The sequence below is a fragment of the Labrus mixtus genome, chromosome 14, assembly GCF_963584025.1.
Source record: "Labrus mixtus chromosome 14, fLabMix1.1, whole genome shotgun sequence".
NCBI lineage: Eukaryota > Metazoa > Chordata > Actinopteri > Labriformes > Labridae > Labrus > Labrus mixtus.
In genome coordinates this window covers 13895855-13912371 of record NC_083625.1, presented here as the reverse complement: position 1 = coordinate 13912371, position 16517 = coordinate 13895855, and the positions used below count along the sequence as shown (strand labels likewise).

At 39.4% G+C, this 16517-nt stretch overlaps 1 protein-coding gene across 1 annotated transcript in view; it reads left to right on the top strand.

The window, feature by feature from the left end:
- The first annotated feature begins 579 nt into the window (after window positions 1-579).
- The window catches only part of yipf5 (Yip1 domain family, member 5), a 174569-nt gene continuing 158631 nt past the window's right edge, over window positions 580-16517 (top strand). Inside the window, exon 1 of the mRNA XM_061055169.1 lies at window positions 580-606. Coding sequence (XP_060911152.1) covers window positions 599-606 — 8 coding nt within the window. The 5' untranslated portion in view covers window positions 580-598. The remainder of the gene's footprint in view (window positions 607-16517) is intronic.

The following is a 16517-nucleotide window of genomic DNA, read 5'->3' as shown; positions in this document are numbered from 1 at the left end:
TAAGGTTTTTTATTTGTATGTTTCTATCCAAATCCACTCTGTCCTTTGCCATCACAATGACTGTGTAGAAATCCAAAGACTCGGTGTACTTGACAACTCAGATGACATGTGACTGACAAGCCGAGATAACATGGCCCAAACAATAAACTGTGTCCCTGAGGATACCATCCAGTTCATGCTCCCTTCAGTAGTCTTGGGATTAAGTAAATAGATGTTGCCAAAATTGAGACTGCTAAAAAAGTAAAACATTTTCACATATTATGTATTTCAACTGTAAAATAAGGAATTGTGGGGAAAAATGTGAAATTTGTTGAATTTAAAGGGTTTTGAGAATGAATGGGAAAAAAAACGCTTTAAAACATTCCCTCAAGGTCGCACATGCCCAATTGTAAGGCATCAGTTGTCACCACTTGCTAAACTTATCACCCCAATCCCACCAAACCAGCCTTGGCATCCCCAACCAAGCTGCTCTGAAGATGCTCATCTTCGAGGCGCTGAAAGGGGGTGAGTCTACAATTTGCACCCATTTGGGCTACTCTCCAACCCATTAAGGGATTGAGACTGAGTGAGAAAGACTGATGACAACACAGAGTGAGAGATGTCATGGTTGTAGAAGCAGCTGCAGCCGTAGATTTCATTATGAGAGAAAGGCTGACTGATTCAGAAGGGTTGTTAGTTGGGACGGCAATGTCTGTCATAACACAAGTTTTGAGAGCTGTGGGGCCACAAGTGTGCGCTTGAATGAGCATGTGGTTCTCTTTTATTCAGAATGTGATCATTTCACAGCTTTCAGGTACTCGCAGTTCCCAGGATTCTTTTTGCTCAATAACATGGTTTATAACCTTCCCCAGTAGGTCATATTCAAGACTATTTTGAAAGTGAAGGCAAAAGTTCAGAGTTCCTTGTTTAATTTTTATGTTTTCTCTCGTTTGTTCACTTGAATTTTTTCTTCACACAAAAGCAATAAAGTCCACTTTGACTCCAGTTTTTGTCAAGAATGTATACATCTGGAAATTAAGCAGATTCCCCATTCAAGCAGGTAGACATTTACCAAGCTTATAATGTTATCCAACAGTAAATATTTAACTCTACCTGCAGTCTGTTTGCCAACAATCTGATTTGTTTTGTCTAGAACTGCCTGAGAAGGACAGTTCTCACTGAGAGTTGCTCCACTACTGCAGAGACGTACAGATGAATCGAATGAGAGCTTGATTTCACTTAAATTCTTTTCAGCTTTATAATTAAGGAAAAGTAATGAGTGTGTGCTTGCCAGTGCTTTTGATCCTCTGGCTCACTTTTTTTCTCTGCTGGCTCCTTTAGTGGCACCTCTAAGTGATTTATTTGCTGCTAATTTGTTGTCTTGTTACAAGTGGAAGAAGGGAGTAAGTCCTCCTTTCAATCATAGTTGCCTTCTGATTTGGCCTCATATTACGCAACAGTGAAGGAGGAAAATAACTGACAGGATGTGCTGAATATGTAAGACTGCTGGCAACCAACTATGGAAGTTAATTATCCAATGGCAGCATATCAAATGTTGACCTATTTCAAATATGTTCTTTTTTTTCCAAACTGTTCTGTAGAAATCACAAACAATATTCAAAAGACTGAGGAATTTGGTCATCAACACATTAATAGGAAGACAGTTGGCCACCCTCAATACTGATGATCATACTGTCTGGCTGCTTAAATTATAGGGCCCTTAGAATAGTTATTTTCAAATGTCAGAGAGATCTCCATAACAAGAGTATGTATATATTCTGAGATCTACATATATCTTTTCTAAGTGCAATAAATGTATACTCTGAGATTTACATAAATCTGTAATGTATACATTGTTTCTCTTCACCTTGTGAATACATATTTACCTTGTTAATATAGGTTATAATATTATATTTTATATGTATTTTATATTATATTATTACCCTTTTAAATGGAGCTTCTCAGTCTAAGAATTTCCCACCATCATACCTGTATAACCAGAGTGGCAATAAGCATCTTGGGCCCTATTTTGACAGCGTGAAGCGAGTTGTCTAAAGTATGTGACGCACAGTATTTGGGGCATGTCAGACTATATTTTGGTATTTACGCAGTGCACAATCTCGGAGCAGAGCGCAAAGAGGAAGGAATATGTAGCTTGATTATACATAGGTGTGTTTTGGGTGCAACATGAATCAAACCAATCAGAGTGTCAGATCCCATATCCTTTAACTCCCAGACGTGCCTGCAGGCTGCTTTCCGTCTCTCAGCCCTCCAATCCATTAAAAACTCAATTTGAATGTATCGGTAAATGCCCTGATATTAAAAAGGGGAGTGGGTGCGCTGTTGTGCCTCCTGTGTGTGTGGATTAAGCTCAGTGGACGTGCATTCTGAACTTGTATGTCCCTCTTTCTAATGTGTCCTCTTATTATCAGGAACATACTGTGCCACAGACTTTAGACTCTAAATCAGGTTTTAGGCAGTTTAGGTGTCCTCAAGATAGGAAGCTGTGCAAGCTATACACGCACGAGCACTGAGTATTAAATGACAACTGTGTCAGGAGGAAGATAGGAAAGACACCAGAGCTGAGGGGACCAAGACCTTTTGCGACTGGGTGTACGATTGGGTGTACCCCTTGAATCTTAAATCATGTGTTCCTCCAGAGCGTTTTTCTCTTTTCGCTTTTTATATTTCGATCCAAGTTGGGGAAAATCTCTAATTGCAAAATGACATTCTGTCCCACTTAGATTTGATTCTTATACATTTGTTGCACACTTGTACACAAAGAACCAAGCGTGCATGGGTTTTATGATTATTCTTTTACTTCGGTCTGAAACACAGAGACACAAACACATCAACTCAGCGTGGCTGCACACTCTCGGACAACTGGGTCGACTGAGCTACGCATGGCATCAAAGATCTGCTAATCAAAGATGATGCTTATGACTCTCTCACACACTTGTACAAATATTCTGTGCACACACACAGTAAATATTAAAGAAGGCTAACTGTGGATTTCCTACTGTCACTTTTATCACTTTTGCTCACCTGAAACACAGAGACACAAACACATCAACTCAGCGTGGCTGCACACTCTCGGACAACTGGGTCGACTGAGCTACGCATGGCATCCAAGACCCCTGTGCTGCCCAGAGCTGCCCCAAAAGTGCCTGTGTGATACTTCTTCAATTTGACCCACAAATGTACCAACTAAAATATCACAGTGCCTTTGTACAGGAATATCTAACAGTATGATTGAACAAGATAATAAAAGAAAATATCAAAAACAATATGAGACTGGGGGGGTGCCTAGTGTCCATGAACATGCCTGATATTAATATGGGCCCCACACATTTCTGGATTTCAGTTAAAGATGTTTTTGATTACACTCAATGACATTGACATGACATTGCACCTTGTTATAGTTTTTATTTATAACAGGCCTGCCCTTTATACTCAGATCATCAGACTGAGTAAAAAATGCTCTGCTTCATCTGTTTCCATTATAGAAATCCATATCACTGTATATTATACATACCTCTGCAATGTATGTTTTTATATATTACATTTTTTAATATGAGCATTTTTATACTTCATTTTTACATCAACGGGGAAAACTCTTTAGCACTGCTGTTTGGATAAGTGTTGTATAAATAAAGTTTTAGACTCTCCATGCTAGTCTCTGAAAACTCTTGGGCTGAGAGCCTTGAAAACTGTAGGCTATTCTCACTCTAATCTTTTTTGTTTATTGGCTTTTCTTTTCTGTCAAATGGCCCAATTGAGTCGAAGTGAAGCAAATTTTCAAGCTGTTCTAGTCTGCCAACTTTAAAGCCTCTAGACTGCTTTGGAGGACTTGATAGGATAAAGCGAATCCTAAAGGAGAAGAGACAGTGACTTGTTTACTCTGAAAAACCACTAGTTATCCTCGAGACTGCTGACTTCATTATCTGTCTAACAACTCCTTTGGGAGGTAATGGAACAGGGTGTGAATGTGTGTGTGAGAGAGACAGAGAGAGCCCTTCTGTAAGACGGGAGAAAAAACTTCCAGACTGTGGACACAAACTTTGGTTTACCTTTTTTTATGTGTTAAAGAGGTTGTGATTTTTGGCTTATGTCCAATACTGAAGTTTACCTTATGTGTAAAGTGATAATAGGCAATGCATCTAAAATTAAGATATTTGCATATTGTTATGAAGGAAATGTGGTTAGAGTTTCACAAAAACTGGATTGCTGACTTAACTTCTCTTGACAAGTTACACACAGATGGATCATCTAACTTTGTAAATTTGCTGCGGTTAATCACACATTGTTGAAATGATAAAAAGTAGCAGCAGGACAGTCAACCATTGCGAATCATTTAGAAATGTACAAGAAGAGAGTAAAGAAGAATGAGGAACATTAGATTGAAGTTGGTTTGATGATAATCACCAGCTTGACCAGCGTTTTTCCTTCCATACCAGATGTATTTTTGGCAAGTAAACGAAAATATGAAATTAATGGTCACATTAGCTTACCCCCTGAGCACTGCCGAGGTGCCCTTGAGCAAGGCACCCAACCCCCTCCCCACCATCAGCTCAGGAGCGCCCGCTGTGGGCCGCTCCGTCACTCTGGCTTCTCCATGAGTGCATGTCCATAGGATCCTGTTTCTGCATGTGTGTGTATATTTCAGCCTATGTGTGTGTTCATGACTTACAGAGTGTAAAAACTGAAATTTCCCCTTGCTCAATGGGATCAATAAAAGTAAATCTTAATGTTATCAAATTATCAAATTGCTTTTGCAAACATTAAGCTACAAAAAGATCCTGCAAGGTTTACCTCCAATCAAATTATTTTTCTCTAAATGAGCATTAATGTCTTAAATGAATGCCTTTCATATCGTAGCTGTGATTCTCAAACGTCAATGTTAAACAGGAAGAAGTGGTGGAATACTAACGTTAGTGGTAGCTAATTGGTTACTAAAATATGTGTTTTAACTCATAATATGGCCCGTTGTGTGTCTGGATTTTCAGTATTCATTGTCTGTGTACTTTCTCATTAAATCAGGACGCTTTGAAATGGAAGCAGTTGCTCAGATTTACGATGTTAACAATGATTTAAACCTGGAGCATAACCGTAAGACAGGATAACAACATTAGGGCTTCCCACCCACATGATGAACGTGATGTCACAGTAACATGGCCGCCGTGGGAATAAAGTCTATTCATTCAGTTAGTAATTAGTTTGATGAATATAATCTACCCCTCCCAGTCTCTCGCTTTACATTATTACCTGTTTGCTAGTAAAATACTGATGAGGGCACAGCATCTTAAAAGAATCTGTGATATTATGGTTGTTCCAAATATCCTGAAAAGTCTGTTTGACACGGCTGATTTTACTTCGAAGGCACAGATAATACAATTGATTAGTGATTTGGGAATGTCAAATCTTTAATAAATTCAATAAATTCATTAGACTTTGACCTAATAACAGTTGCTGGCTATACAGCTGAAATAATATATTTCATGTTGTACTGTGTGTCGTTGTCATAATTACAAATAAACGAGAAGCACAGGCAGCGAGTCGGATCACAAAGTCAACTAATTGTTCAAATGAACACAATAATTTGCCGCAGTATACCTCTCCTTCAATGCAGCACTGGTGATGTTTTTTTACCGCTCTAACTTCAATGTATTCATCATCCCTTCCCATTTTTTCGGGCTTATTATGCCTTTATTGTGAGACAGGAGAGGAGAGTTTATTGGGTTTTTTCCACTTGGATGTTGTTTTTATCGGAAGGCGTTCAGCGAGCGTGAACTGTCTACTTTCACAGGGTTCTGTGAAGCAAATCGACAGATCAGAATAACCACACCCCTCTCCTCATTAGCAGCTCTGCACTAGGTCAACCTTGCAAAAGCTTAAACTTCCTCAAGACCTCTGACATCCCTAAGCTGCATCAACTGCCTGTGTTTGTACGCTAACCTTGTTTTGTTTTTTTTAACAAAAAAGATAAAAGATAAAATAAATAAAAGATACTATATGGCCATAAAAGAAACTACTGCAAGTCATATTCCTCAATGAGGATGAAAAGAAGAGAACATCTTTTGAAGTGAATATTTGTGGTTGATACAAGACAGGAGGCTACATCAAATATAAAGGGGATATGTATAAAGGGGATATGTACATTCTTTAACTCTAAACAGTTTGTTGGGATGTTTTTTCAATGCTTATCTTTAAGGGGTTAAATTGTATATCATGAAAACTATTCATAACTGGTTTGTACACATAAAAGGGCAGAGACAGGGAGGAACATAATAAAAGGGAATAGAAATCTTTCAGGATCTGCTTTCACTGTAAAGAGGTAAAATGTATTTTTTTCTGGGTGCTGTGCTCTCTCTGATTTCTTCAGCAAGGAAACTCCAGCTAGCAGTGAAGTGGCTAGCTGAGCTGAAGTGACAGCAGGAGAGACTTTAGAGAGTGTAGCAGGGACTGCTGGGACTACAGGACTGCTGCTGAATCCAACTAGAGAGGCAGCTGGAGACAGACTCTGCTATATTATAAAAGTTTAACAATAAAATGTAAATATCTAGGTGGGATTGGAGCTAGGACAACAGCAGATCATTCTTTTCTACATTAAATATGCTTATGTGAAATGGCTAACAAAATATGTTAGGACACTTTCAGTCGCTTTTGTCCGAAAGTCATCAGTTAACATGGTCACTCCGTAACACCAGAATGTCACTTCAGTGATATTGCTGATATTTAGAGGAGAATCCCTCTCCTTACATCGATGTAGGAGGAAAGTCTACAAACATACAGGCAGCTTTATGTATTATTGATCGGTCTGGGTCAATAATGCTGCTGTTTGAGAAGTGAAGGGCAAGAATTTCCTCATCATTCAAGCATCGGTGAGCGCTAATTAGCTCACATCAGCTAGTTAGCGTTAGCCAGCGATAGTATCAGGATAGTATCAGCTGTCAATTTTAGTGTTCTGGGGAAGTAATTTGAGTTAACGGTAGCAATATTTAGATTTAGTCAACACTATAATTGGTCAGGATGAGGAGAAGTCTGATGTTTCCCCTCACAGGGGCCGCAGAGGGTCTAATTGCATTAATCCACAAACGTCCTCCTTTCTGTTTTTTTTCTCGGATTAAATTCTGAAGAAGCAAAACTCGGGCTTGTCTCCTTGTCGGTTAGTGTATCATATTAAACAACATAGGTATTTTATTTGAAAAATTTAGAAATAAAACAGATAAAAACACGTAGGGGGCAACTCAGACCAGTAACTTCTCAGTAGCGTACATTGGTAGAGAGCCTTTCTTGCCCTCAAGAGTGTGACGTCATGTGGAAGCTATGAATTGCGTATGGGCAAATTTGAAGACATCCAGAAGGGAAACAACCAGAGGAAAAAGAAATACTCACAAATCTAGAAACCAATTTTTCTCTGAGCAGAGCTGGGAAGTTGGTGCCCCAACTTGTGTTGGTTGTCAAAACAGTACATCTTATCTCTCTGATGATCATGTTCTGTACATACTGTATGTATGTCATGTTTTTTGACAAAAAATGTCATCCAGCTTTCTTTTAACAGTCATTCATATCACTCACTGTAAGTTAAAGCTGTGGAAAATGTGTAAAAAAGGCTGTTTATTTCGCGTGCTTGTCTGGTGCCTATACCCATAGCAACTGTTCTAGGCATTCAAAAGTTGCTATACAGAAATAGTCAATTTTCTTGCTGATGGCCTTTTTTGCTTTTGTAATTCATACAGAGGCATCAGTATTAATTTCAGTCTAAAGATGAAAAGGTTGGCTTAGAAAAAGATAACGTAAGCAGAGCCACTGGTCAGTCACATGAATGTGCCTACATGCTGCTGACAGTGAAGTTGCCCAGTTTTAGTTGTAGAGAACTTTGTGGTTGGCAGAGTGCGCATACTGGTCTTTTTTGGGCTCTGCTCTATGTCACAGTGTTGCCAGCGGACCTGGATGACTGCATGAACTAATTTTCAGCAAGGCTTTTAGGAGGTGCTGGGATTTGGGCTCAGGTGTGTCTGCTTCCATGTGTCGATTGGATAGCTGCCTCACCTCAATCTCAGCGAGGAGCCGCCTGCAGCACTGGATTTGGAGCCTCTTCATCTGGATTCTCTTAAGGGCAATTCAACAGTTCAGGCTGATGTTGTTCCCTATGGGGCACACACACACACACACACACACACACACACACACATATGACTGTTAAAACACTGTCACTAAGGCAAACAAGTTAGGTATCAGTCCTGAATTAGATGAACACATTGCTTTGGTGCAGGCATGAATCTCTGCAGTCAGCAGTGAAAACAAGCTGTGGTTCTGTATGTATGTACTTCTCTGTAATGAGCCTTTTCTGTTGTTCTAACGATTGAAGCATGCTGGTCTTTGGAACTGGAATTCTAAAAATATAACTTTTTTGTCAGCTGTAATAAATGAGCCTCTTCATTTAGGCCAGAACAAGGAGCTCCTACATCATGATTTCTATTTTACAGCCAATCTTTAGAGTTACCCATAAACACAAGAATAGATTGAGGATTCAGATTTAAGACATGACAGGCTTCATGAGATTCCTCTGAAGATAGAACACGGAAGCTGGGAAGGAATTTATTTTCTGTCTATGGATCACTTCCATAAAGTTGTATGTGTATCTGTGAATATTGTGCCATATTTCCCATTTTAATTTATGCAATCTGTATGCTATCAGTAGTGAGGGCCCTTAGGTCCCTGGCCATCACACATTTTTAGGCCCTGAGCAACAGAGTGACTCCGATGTATAACATCACCTTTGAGCCCTGTATCTCAGAGGGAAAGAAATAAATCTTGGTAGAAATGTCTGTCTTCACTTTATGACGAGAAGTGAAATTTATACGTTTCAGTAGGTTGTATCTTTTCTAGTTTAATGACCTGATAACAACAGAGGATTCCCGTCGTAAATATTTGTCGTGGGACCTGTGGTCCTGTGGGACCTCTTTGCTTAAATTACTTTTTCTGTTCATTGAACAAGACAGGTGGGGATGAATTTGATATAAAATCTGCATGATGGATGAAGATTGGTTTTATTGCATTTTGCGAAATCTATTACTTGTGCCACAGACATTTCCTGAAGGGATGTTGTAAGCGCTACAATACAAAAGACTAACCGGTCTTTACAGTGAGAGGAAACTGGAATTTGATAGATGCTAGAGGAAACTGATTATTTTCAGCTGTTGTGCTGTGAAAGACTTTGGCACCACATGGAGGATATATATATTCTCAGAGCCACGATACCCAGAAACAATCACTTAATTTTCAATTTCAACCCTTTTTCCCTGTTCTGGAACAAATCAAATGCAAATGAAACACAATAGATAAAACAGTTCTTTTGATTTCAGTGTATTCACCTGTTCCCAGAATCCTTGACTCCATAATCGTCTTTCATTTACAACCTTATTTCCACCAATAAAATTGTAAGCCGCTGTCTGCAGGGATGCAAGAGACTATAATTTGCCAGTGCGCCTTGGTTGAACAGATTCCCATTTCCTGTCTCTTCTCTTTACTGCAGGCCTCTGCGTGAAGCGAGTGACAGTGCAGAGGATCAGGACACCCCTGCACACAAGGAGAACAGGTGATTAACGAGTGTTTGTGGAATCATGCTGAGAATATGAGGGGTACATTCATGTGTGTGGATATGTTCTGTGAGTGTGTGTTTTCACATAATAAACAGAAGTAAAAAAAGCTTTTTTAAAATGTATTAAGGAGATTTATTTTGAAGATTTTATGCCTATATTCAAGAGGACACTGGCTAGAGTAGAAAATCGAGGATATACAGAGAGTGGGGAATGAAATGCGGGAAAGGAGACGAGGGTCAGACCTGAACCCGGGCCACCCACTATCAGAAATATAGCCTCTCTCTACACGAGGCGTAACTTAACCACTACCCCCAACAGCTGGGCTTTTTTTAATTGCCTTAAAGGTCCCGTATTATGCTTTTTCTGGTTTTATATGCTTTTTAGTGTGTTTTCCAAGTGTCCTGTGCATGTTTAGGCACATCTATTTGCAAAAATTTGCGGCTTCTCCTACGTCCTCCTGTTAGCTGCAGCATTAGCTGCATGTAACGCTCGCAAAAAATGTGTCAGTCCGACGTCATTGTCAGTGTGAGATCACTGATCTAAGCCCATTGGCTCGTTGTGGCAAGCCCAGCAGCTCATGTTGCACGCCCGTTAACTTCTGTAGCACGCCCACGATATGCCGTAGCCTGCGGTAGCACAGTAGTGCTAAGGTGCTAATGTTTATGCTCTCCTCGGACGGGGCCAGTGGCTGCATTCCCAATATGGTAAAAGAGGCGTGACATTTCCGAGAACTGTGCTGAGCGACTGACCAATTACGGCAGAGCCGACAGGCCGACCAATCAGATCAGACTTGGCACACGTGCGGACTCTGAACGTGGGCACTTCAGAGCCTTAGAGAGAGAGTCAGAAGCGAGCCGGTGCATGGAGCGGCAGTACATGAAAACAGACACTTTTTTCAAACTTTAGCTATTGTGAACATACTGTAGTAGGTACATAGATTAAATATATGAACCCCTAAAAGGGCATAATATGGGCTCTTTAAAGACTGAAAAGTGAAAGCTGCTTGTTTTTTTAAAATGTAATGTTGTGTAAATAGGGGGTTATTAAGACAAGGGCAACCACTTTCTCTTGAATGGTATAAATCTGTGTGCAGTGCTTTAATTAATCCCTGCATAGAAGTAGTGCATGATCAATTAGAAGTTTCTTTTCACGAGATAATGAAGAATTGCACTTAGAAGAGGAACAACTAATTGCTTTAGCAAATAAGTATGTTATTGAGGGGGAAACGTGCTTAAAAAACAAATCAACTAAAAGGTGGAAATGAGTGTAAAACCCTTTAGATATACCACCTTTGGATTGTAATTGTCTTTATTTATCATTTTTATTGATAATAGTCCTTATATATTTTAATTAACTTTATTAATTAAGGTAGGCGATACAGCTGCAGGTTTTATGCCAGTAAATAAACCCTTCAACAGAGGCAAAGTGTACAACAACAACAACAACAACAACAACAACAACAACAACAACCAAAACAATCACAGTCCATTTAAAGGTTTCCCAGACAGCATCTGTGATGAATGTCATACTTCAGCTGCCTGGAACACATTCGTAGCACTGGCTATTGAAAACAGAAACAAACAACTCCTGCTAGCAGCTTTCCTACAGTTGTAGTTTAATTAACCTGATTCATATGGCAAGACAGAAGTACGCTTACTTACAGTATTAATGAAACTCATTTGGACAGTCCTATTCTTCACCGTTGCTCCTCATCGTTCACTAACATTTACGTTGATCAAGATATCCTCCACCATGATATCATCCTGCTTGTGTCCATATTTAGCAGTCTGGAACCCACCATTGGCATATTCACCTCTCCCTAGTTTCTTATCAAAAAATGATCATGTTTGGATCATGGACTGTAGCTAATAAACAGTCTATGGGCTGGTCTGACAGTCTGGCAAACCGGGCATGTTGCAGTGGGCAGCAGACCCACTTCAGGGCCGATAGTGTTAAATTTAGTTTAAATAAAATTAAGCAGGGCAGCTGCTGATTGGTTCATTTACTGTAATAACATTTGGCTGGGCCAATGACATGACCTCTTACCTTGTCCTCTCATTTCCTCTGTGATTGGGAACATGTCTATGTCAACGCCTAAACTGCTGTTAACTTCTCTGTAACCAGAACTATAGACTGACTTGGAAGTACCAAACAGCCCTTTTTTAAAATCAGAAGCCCCTCCCATTAGGCGTAATGAATGAATTAAAGGATTTGAACCATTTCAAACTCATGTATCTTAAACATCAATAATTTAAGCATTTAATCAACAGTTTAATTAACAACAGAACACCATATTTGTGGAGATATCGTGAAAACAAACATTTAATCAAATTATTCAAATCATGTGACCACTATTTCGCGCCACATCCACCTATTTATTATGCGGAAATTAGCTGCCTCTGTTTGGCACACAAACGGGACACGGTGGAGCGCAAATGCAACGCACCACATGGTAAGCGCGCTCTGAAGTCCTAATCATTTATGCAAAACAAAAAGAAGAGCTCTCGAGTGTCCACCCTTGGTCGCGCTATTAAAACAAGAGGGATAAGGAGAATGATATCATGTTTCACTGAGTGATTAGAAGCAATGGATGAGAGGGAAATGTTTGTCGTGTGTGTCGGTATGTGTGTGAGTGTGAGTGTGTGTGTCGGTGCGCTCGCTGCCTGCAGTCATTGACGGAGACGCTCTGTCACAGCTATACAGTTTAGGCAGTGTGGCCCTAACCATTTTGGTGCCATAGGCAAGATTTCAGCCATTGCCCCTTAAGTTGCAGCCAGTTTGACCACCAAAGACAATATTCTTCCACTTAACAAAACTGGCTTACAGCTTTATATTTAACATAATTTCTTTATTTTAAAATAAAAAATACTTATAAACGGACATGAATAAAATGGTTATAACTCTAATATTTCTTATAAATAAACACACAATAAAAGAAATACAAATAACAAGTGTAACAGAACAAACAATATCAAACAGTGCAGAGAGCAGAAGTGGTCACAGACAGCCCGGGGATGGCAGGGGATGGTTTGAAATGTTTTAAAATTGCATCTGGAGAGAGAAAATGAGCATTTGTTAAAGAATCTGCATTTTATAATATAGTGTGAACACAAAATATCATTTTCTGTTCAGCGCAGTACAGAAACCTCAGCATAGTTTTTCACGTGAGCCCAAACATTTTCCTTACAACCAGACCTACAGCATGCACACACATCTATTCAGTGAGGACTTCTAGCACAAAATGCATTCAGGCTCTTAGACGAATACTCTAAAGGCAAGAGCTTACAAATATTAATGACAACAGGATGTGGAAAATAAACATTTTAATCGACCAGGGTGAAAGCTAATTAAGTACACAAAGATGTCAATAAATATAAAAGTAGGTTTTGTTTCTCAAACAACATTAGAACAAAAGAAAAAGTGTATTACTTATACTGTTTATTTTCTTAACATGAATAATCTTAACCTGATAAAAGTACAGTGGAAATAACTGATGTTAACTCGAGATAGGAAACACTGACGTTACTATCATTCATCATAACAAGCTAGCTGAACTACAACAGATAATTGATCTGTGCAGCACCTTACCTCTGTCTTTTTCACATTTTTCCTCCTCTTCTTCTTTTTCGCCCCTGGGCTTCGGAGGGCTTTGTTGTTGTTTTTTACATTACGGTCATTTATAAATGTGATATTAATCTGTACAGTCAGTGTCACTCACTTCTAATAAGTCACCTGCCTTCCTCCTCCTCCACAACGAGCAGGTAATGAGCAGCTGTGTTGTGATGCACCGGGTCAAGCAGGAGACAAGAAAATAGAGCCTTTTTAAATGTGATAGTTGTGTTTTCATGGCTTCTTTTGTATCATTACTAACTAATAGCATGAAAATGATATTAGATCAATAATATTTAGTGATATTTAAATGCGTATTTCCTTCTATTTCTTCTTCTTATCTTCAACTTTTCTGCCTCACTCATTTGGGGCGCCAGTGGCGCACCCTATGGATGCTGGCGCCCCTAGCATTTGCCTATACTGCCTATGCCACAGGCCGGCCCTGAGTTTGGGTAGTTTAATCTAGCATACATAAATGCGTCATAATCCATTTATGTAAGGTAGCATGGCTCTCCTGTGAAATCCACCTGCCTTTAAAACTTTGTCTTTTTATGAGATCAAAAGCTGAAACTGAACTGGGGTTTGAATAAGCTAGAAAAGAAGGATAATTTTACCCCATAAAAACAACCACTTTTATTTAGATCATCAATATAATTAAAAGTCAACATTTCTGGTTGGGTTTTCACTGGAAGGAAAAAAAATGAATCACTGGGCTATGTTGACTAAAGAAGTCAGACTCATGCACTATTTCTGAGACTAAGAATTCTTTGATTTTGTACTTAAGCAATTGTGTAAATTTATTTGGTTACGTTGCACAGGGAATTAAAGATTGTAAATGTATAAACTACAATAATAACAAAATTATGATAGCATCAAGTTGTCCATGAACAATCAGAAAATAAGAACACATTTTTTTTTTCTTCAGAAGTGAGAATAGAGTCGCTGGCCAACCTCTGTTTGCGTATTGTTCGCAGCACTTGGAGATGTGTGGGTATAAAGATAATTAAACAGCTAAGTAGTTGTTTGGGTTGAGGGGATTATATCATGGCTGTTGTGTTCTGCCTCTTTCACTCTCCACACAGACTGTTTTCTTCCTTACATCCAAAGCCAGTTAAAATGCTAGTGGATTCTAGCTAGCCAGCTCAGACTACTAACAGAAAGTAGAACAAATCCAACATCCAACAAACCATGTCTCTTGCTTACAATTCGTTGTAGACCCTCCCCTGCACACAAGTTGATCAAGCAAGCATCACGACAGGAGCTCAATCTCACAGGACCATTTGGAGGCCCTCATACTGATGGACAGACGATGTAAGACGATGTGAAAGACAAGAATGTGGAGAAAAAAGCAAAGTCATCTGCAGCTGGTTAACCACATGAAGGTAAGAAGCATTATATTTTAATATAGCCTATTTATGCTGTGTGATCTTTCAATGTTCTACAATGGCTCTTTGCAGTGCTATTTTCATACTCTGGTAAAGTTATTGAGAATTCAGATGAAGTTATTAATATATCTGTGACTGTTTTCAGTGCTCATGTCATATTCTGATGAAGTTAGTAATATGCACAGAGGCATGCATTGCTTCTTTCTAATTTAGGAAAAGTTTTGGGTGGTGCACTGGCTGTGTTGAGTACTATTTTCATGTTCTGAATTTGTTGTAATATGCACAGCTCACTGTGGCTGTGTGCAGAACTGGTTCTATATTCAGGTGCATTTTTGTAAATTGCACTGTGGCTGTGTGCAGTCCTCTTTTTATACTCGGGGGGGGGGGGGGGGGGGGGGGGGGGTTACTTTAATATGCACTATGGCTGTTGCTCTTTTAATATTCCAATGTAGTTAGTGTGAAATGCACTGTGGATGTGTATAGTGCTCGCTTCAATTTGATAGTGCAGTTTTCTTTTAATGATGTTTGGTGTCTTTTTAAAAGCAAAAACAATAACTCTGTGGATACTTCTGGGAGTTTGCATCCTACAGTAACATAACCGACTTCTCGTGGAGTCTTGCCATGTTGAAACTGCTACAACAGGAAACTGTCAAATGAAGAAATAAAATACTGCTTCGATAGTCTTTATGGCGCAGTGTGTACTGCTTGCGTCTGTAAAAATAAGTTCTCTTATAAGTTTTAGAAGAAAAGTTCACAGCACCATGGTTCTTTTGAAATCAATTTTTCAACTTTCTATCTGAAAGAATGTGTATCACAGTATATGTCAGCTCGGCACTCTGGACTCTTATTACTGGATTCTGTGGTCAGCGGACTTCTGTCTCTCTCTTCCTCTGTAAAGTTTCCAGGAGATAAAGCCACAATCGATCAGCTTCCCATCCTGCCTCTATTACCCCCCCCCCCCCCCCCCCCCCCCCCCCCCCCCCCCCACACACACACACACACACACACACCCCTGTCCTATGTTGCTGAAGAATGTAGCAGAATAAACTCAGCAACTGTCTGTCTAGTCTCTTCCTCACTCTCAGCTTCCTTCCATCGCTCTCTCTTCCTTTTCTGCGCACAAACTCTTTAATGCATCATTTATTAGTTCCATTACCCAGCAGACAAGGAGCAGAGACGGTTATTGTAAGATCAAACCTCGGAGATCAGCCCAGAACAGAACACTGGTTTCTCCGGTGATTGCAAATTCAGAATCAAGCACAGGCGATTACATGATTTGATTTAAGATTCGCTCAATAACGGGATGGTCTGGTCACAGGAGTGTACATTGACTACAGTACATGCTGTGACTGATTTCAGCTTTTAAGATTCTTGCATTCATTCATTCTGACTGAATGCTGTGTGCTTTGACAGCTGAGCTCATATTTATCTTCAGCTTGACAAGTGACCTTACACTGTCAAGGGTTCCTATAAACAGGAATGTATGTAAATGTATTCATCTACGTTCATAAACATGTTTCTTCCTGTTTATGTTGACATTTTCATGGCTTCATCAAACTATTAGTCTAGGCCCTGACATGCAGGGAAGAAGGCATGAAGGAAGACCCGTTTAAAAAAATGATTAATTCAAGTTGTTGCATTGTGCAGCATTTTTTTTTCCTGATATAGATCAATACAGTGTATGTCTTGGTTTTCTAGTGTGAGTGCAAGAAAAAAAAACTTGCCTTTCATTTTCTGAGGAGAAGGCATTTTTCTGAAGATGATGAAAGTGTTATTTCTCGTATTTTTTCTTATCTCAGTGCAAGGAACTTCTTTGAACACCCCACAACTTGACTAAAAAGACGTTTTGGATATACAGAACCTTAATTAAAAAGTGAAAAGTTCAATGTTTCTTGAGGAGAAAGCATTTTTCTCAACATGGTAAAACAGAACTGTCTCC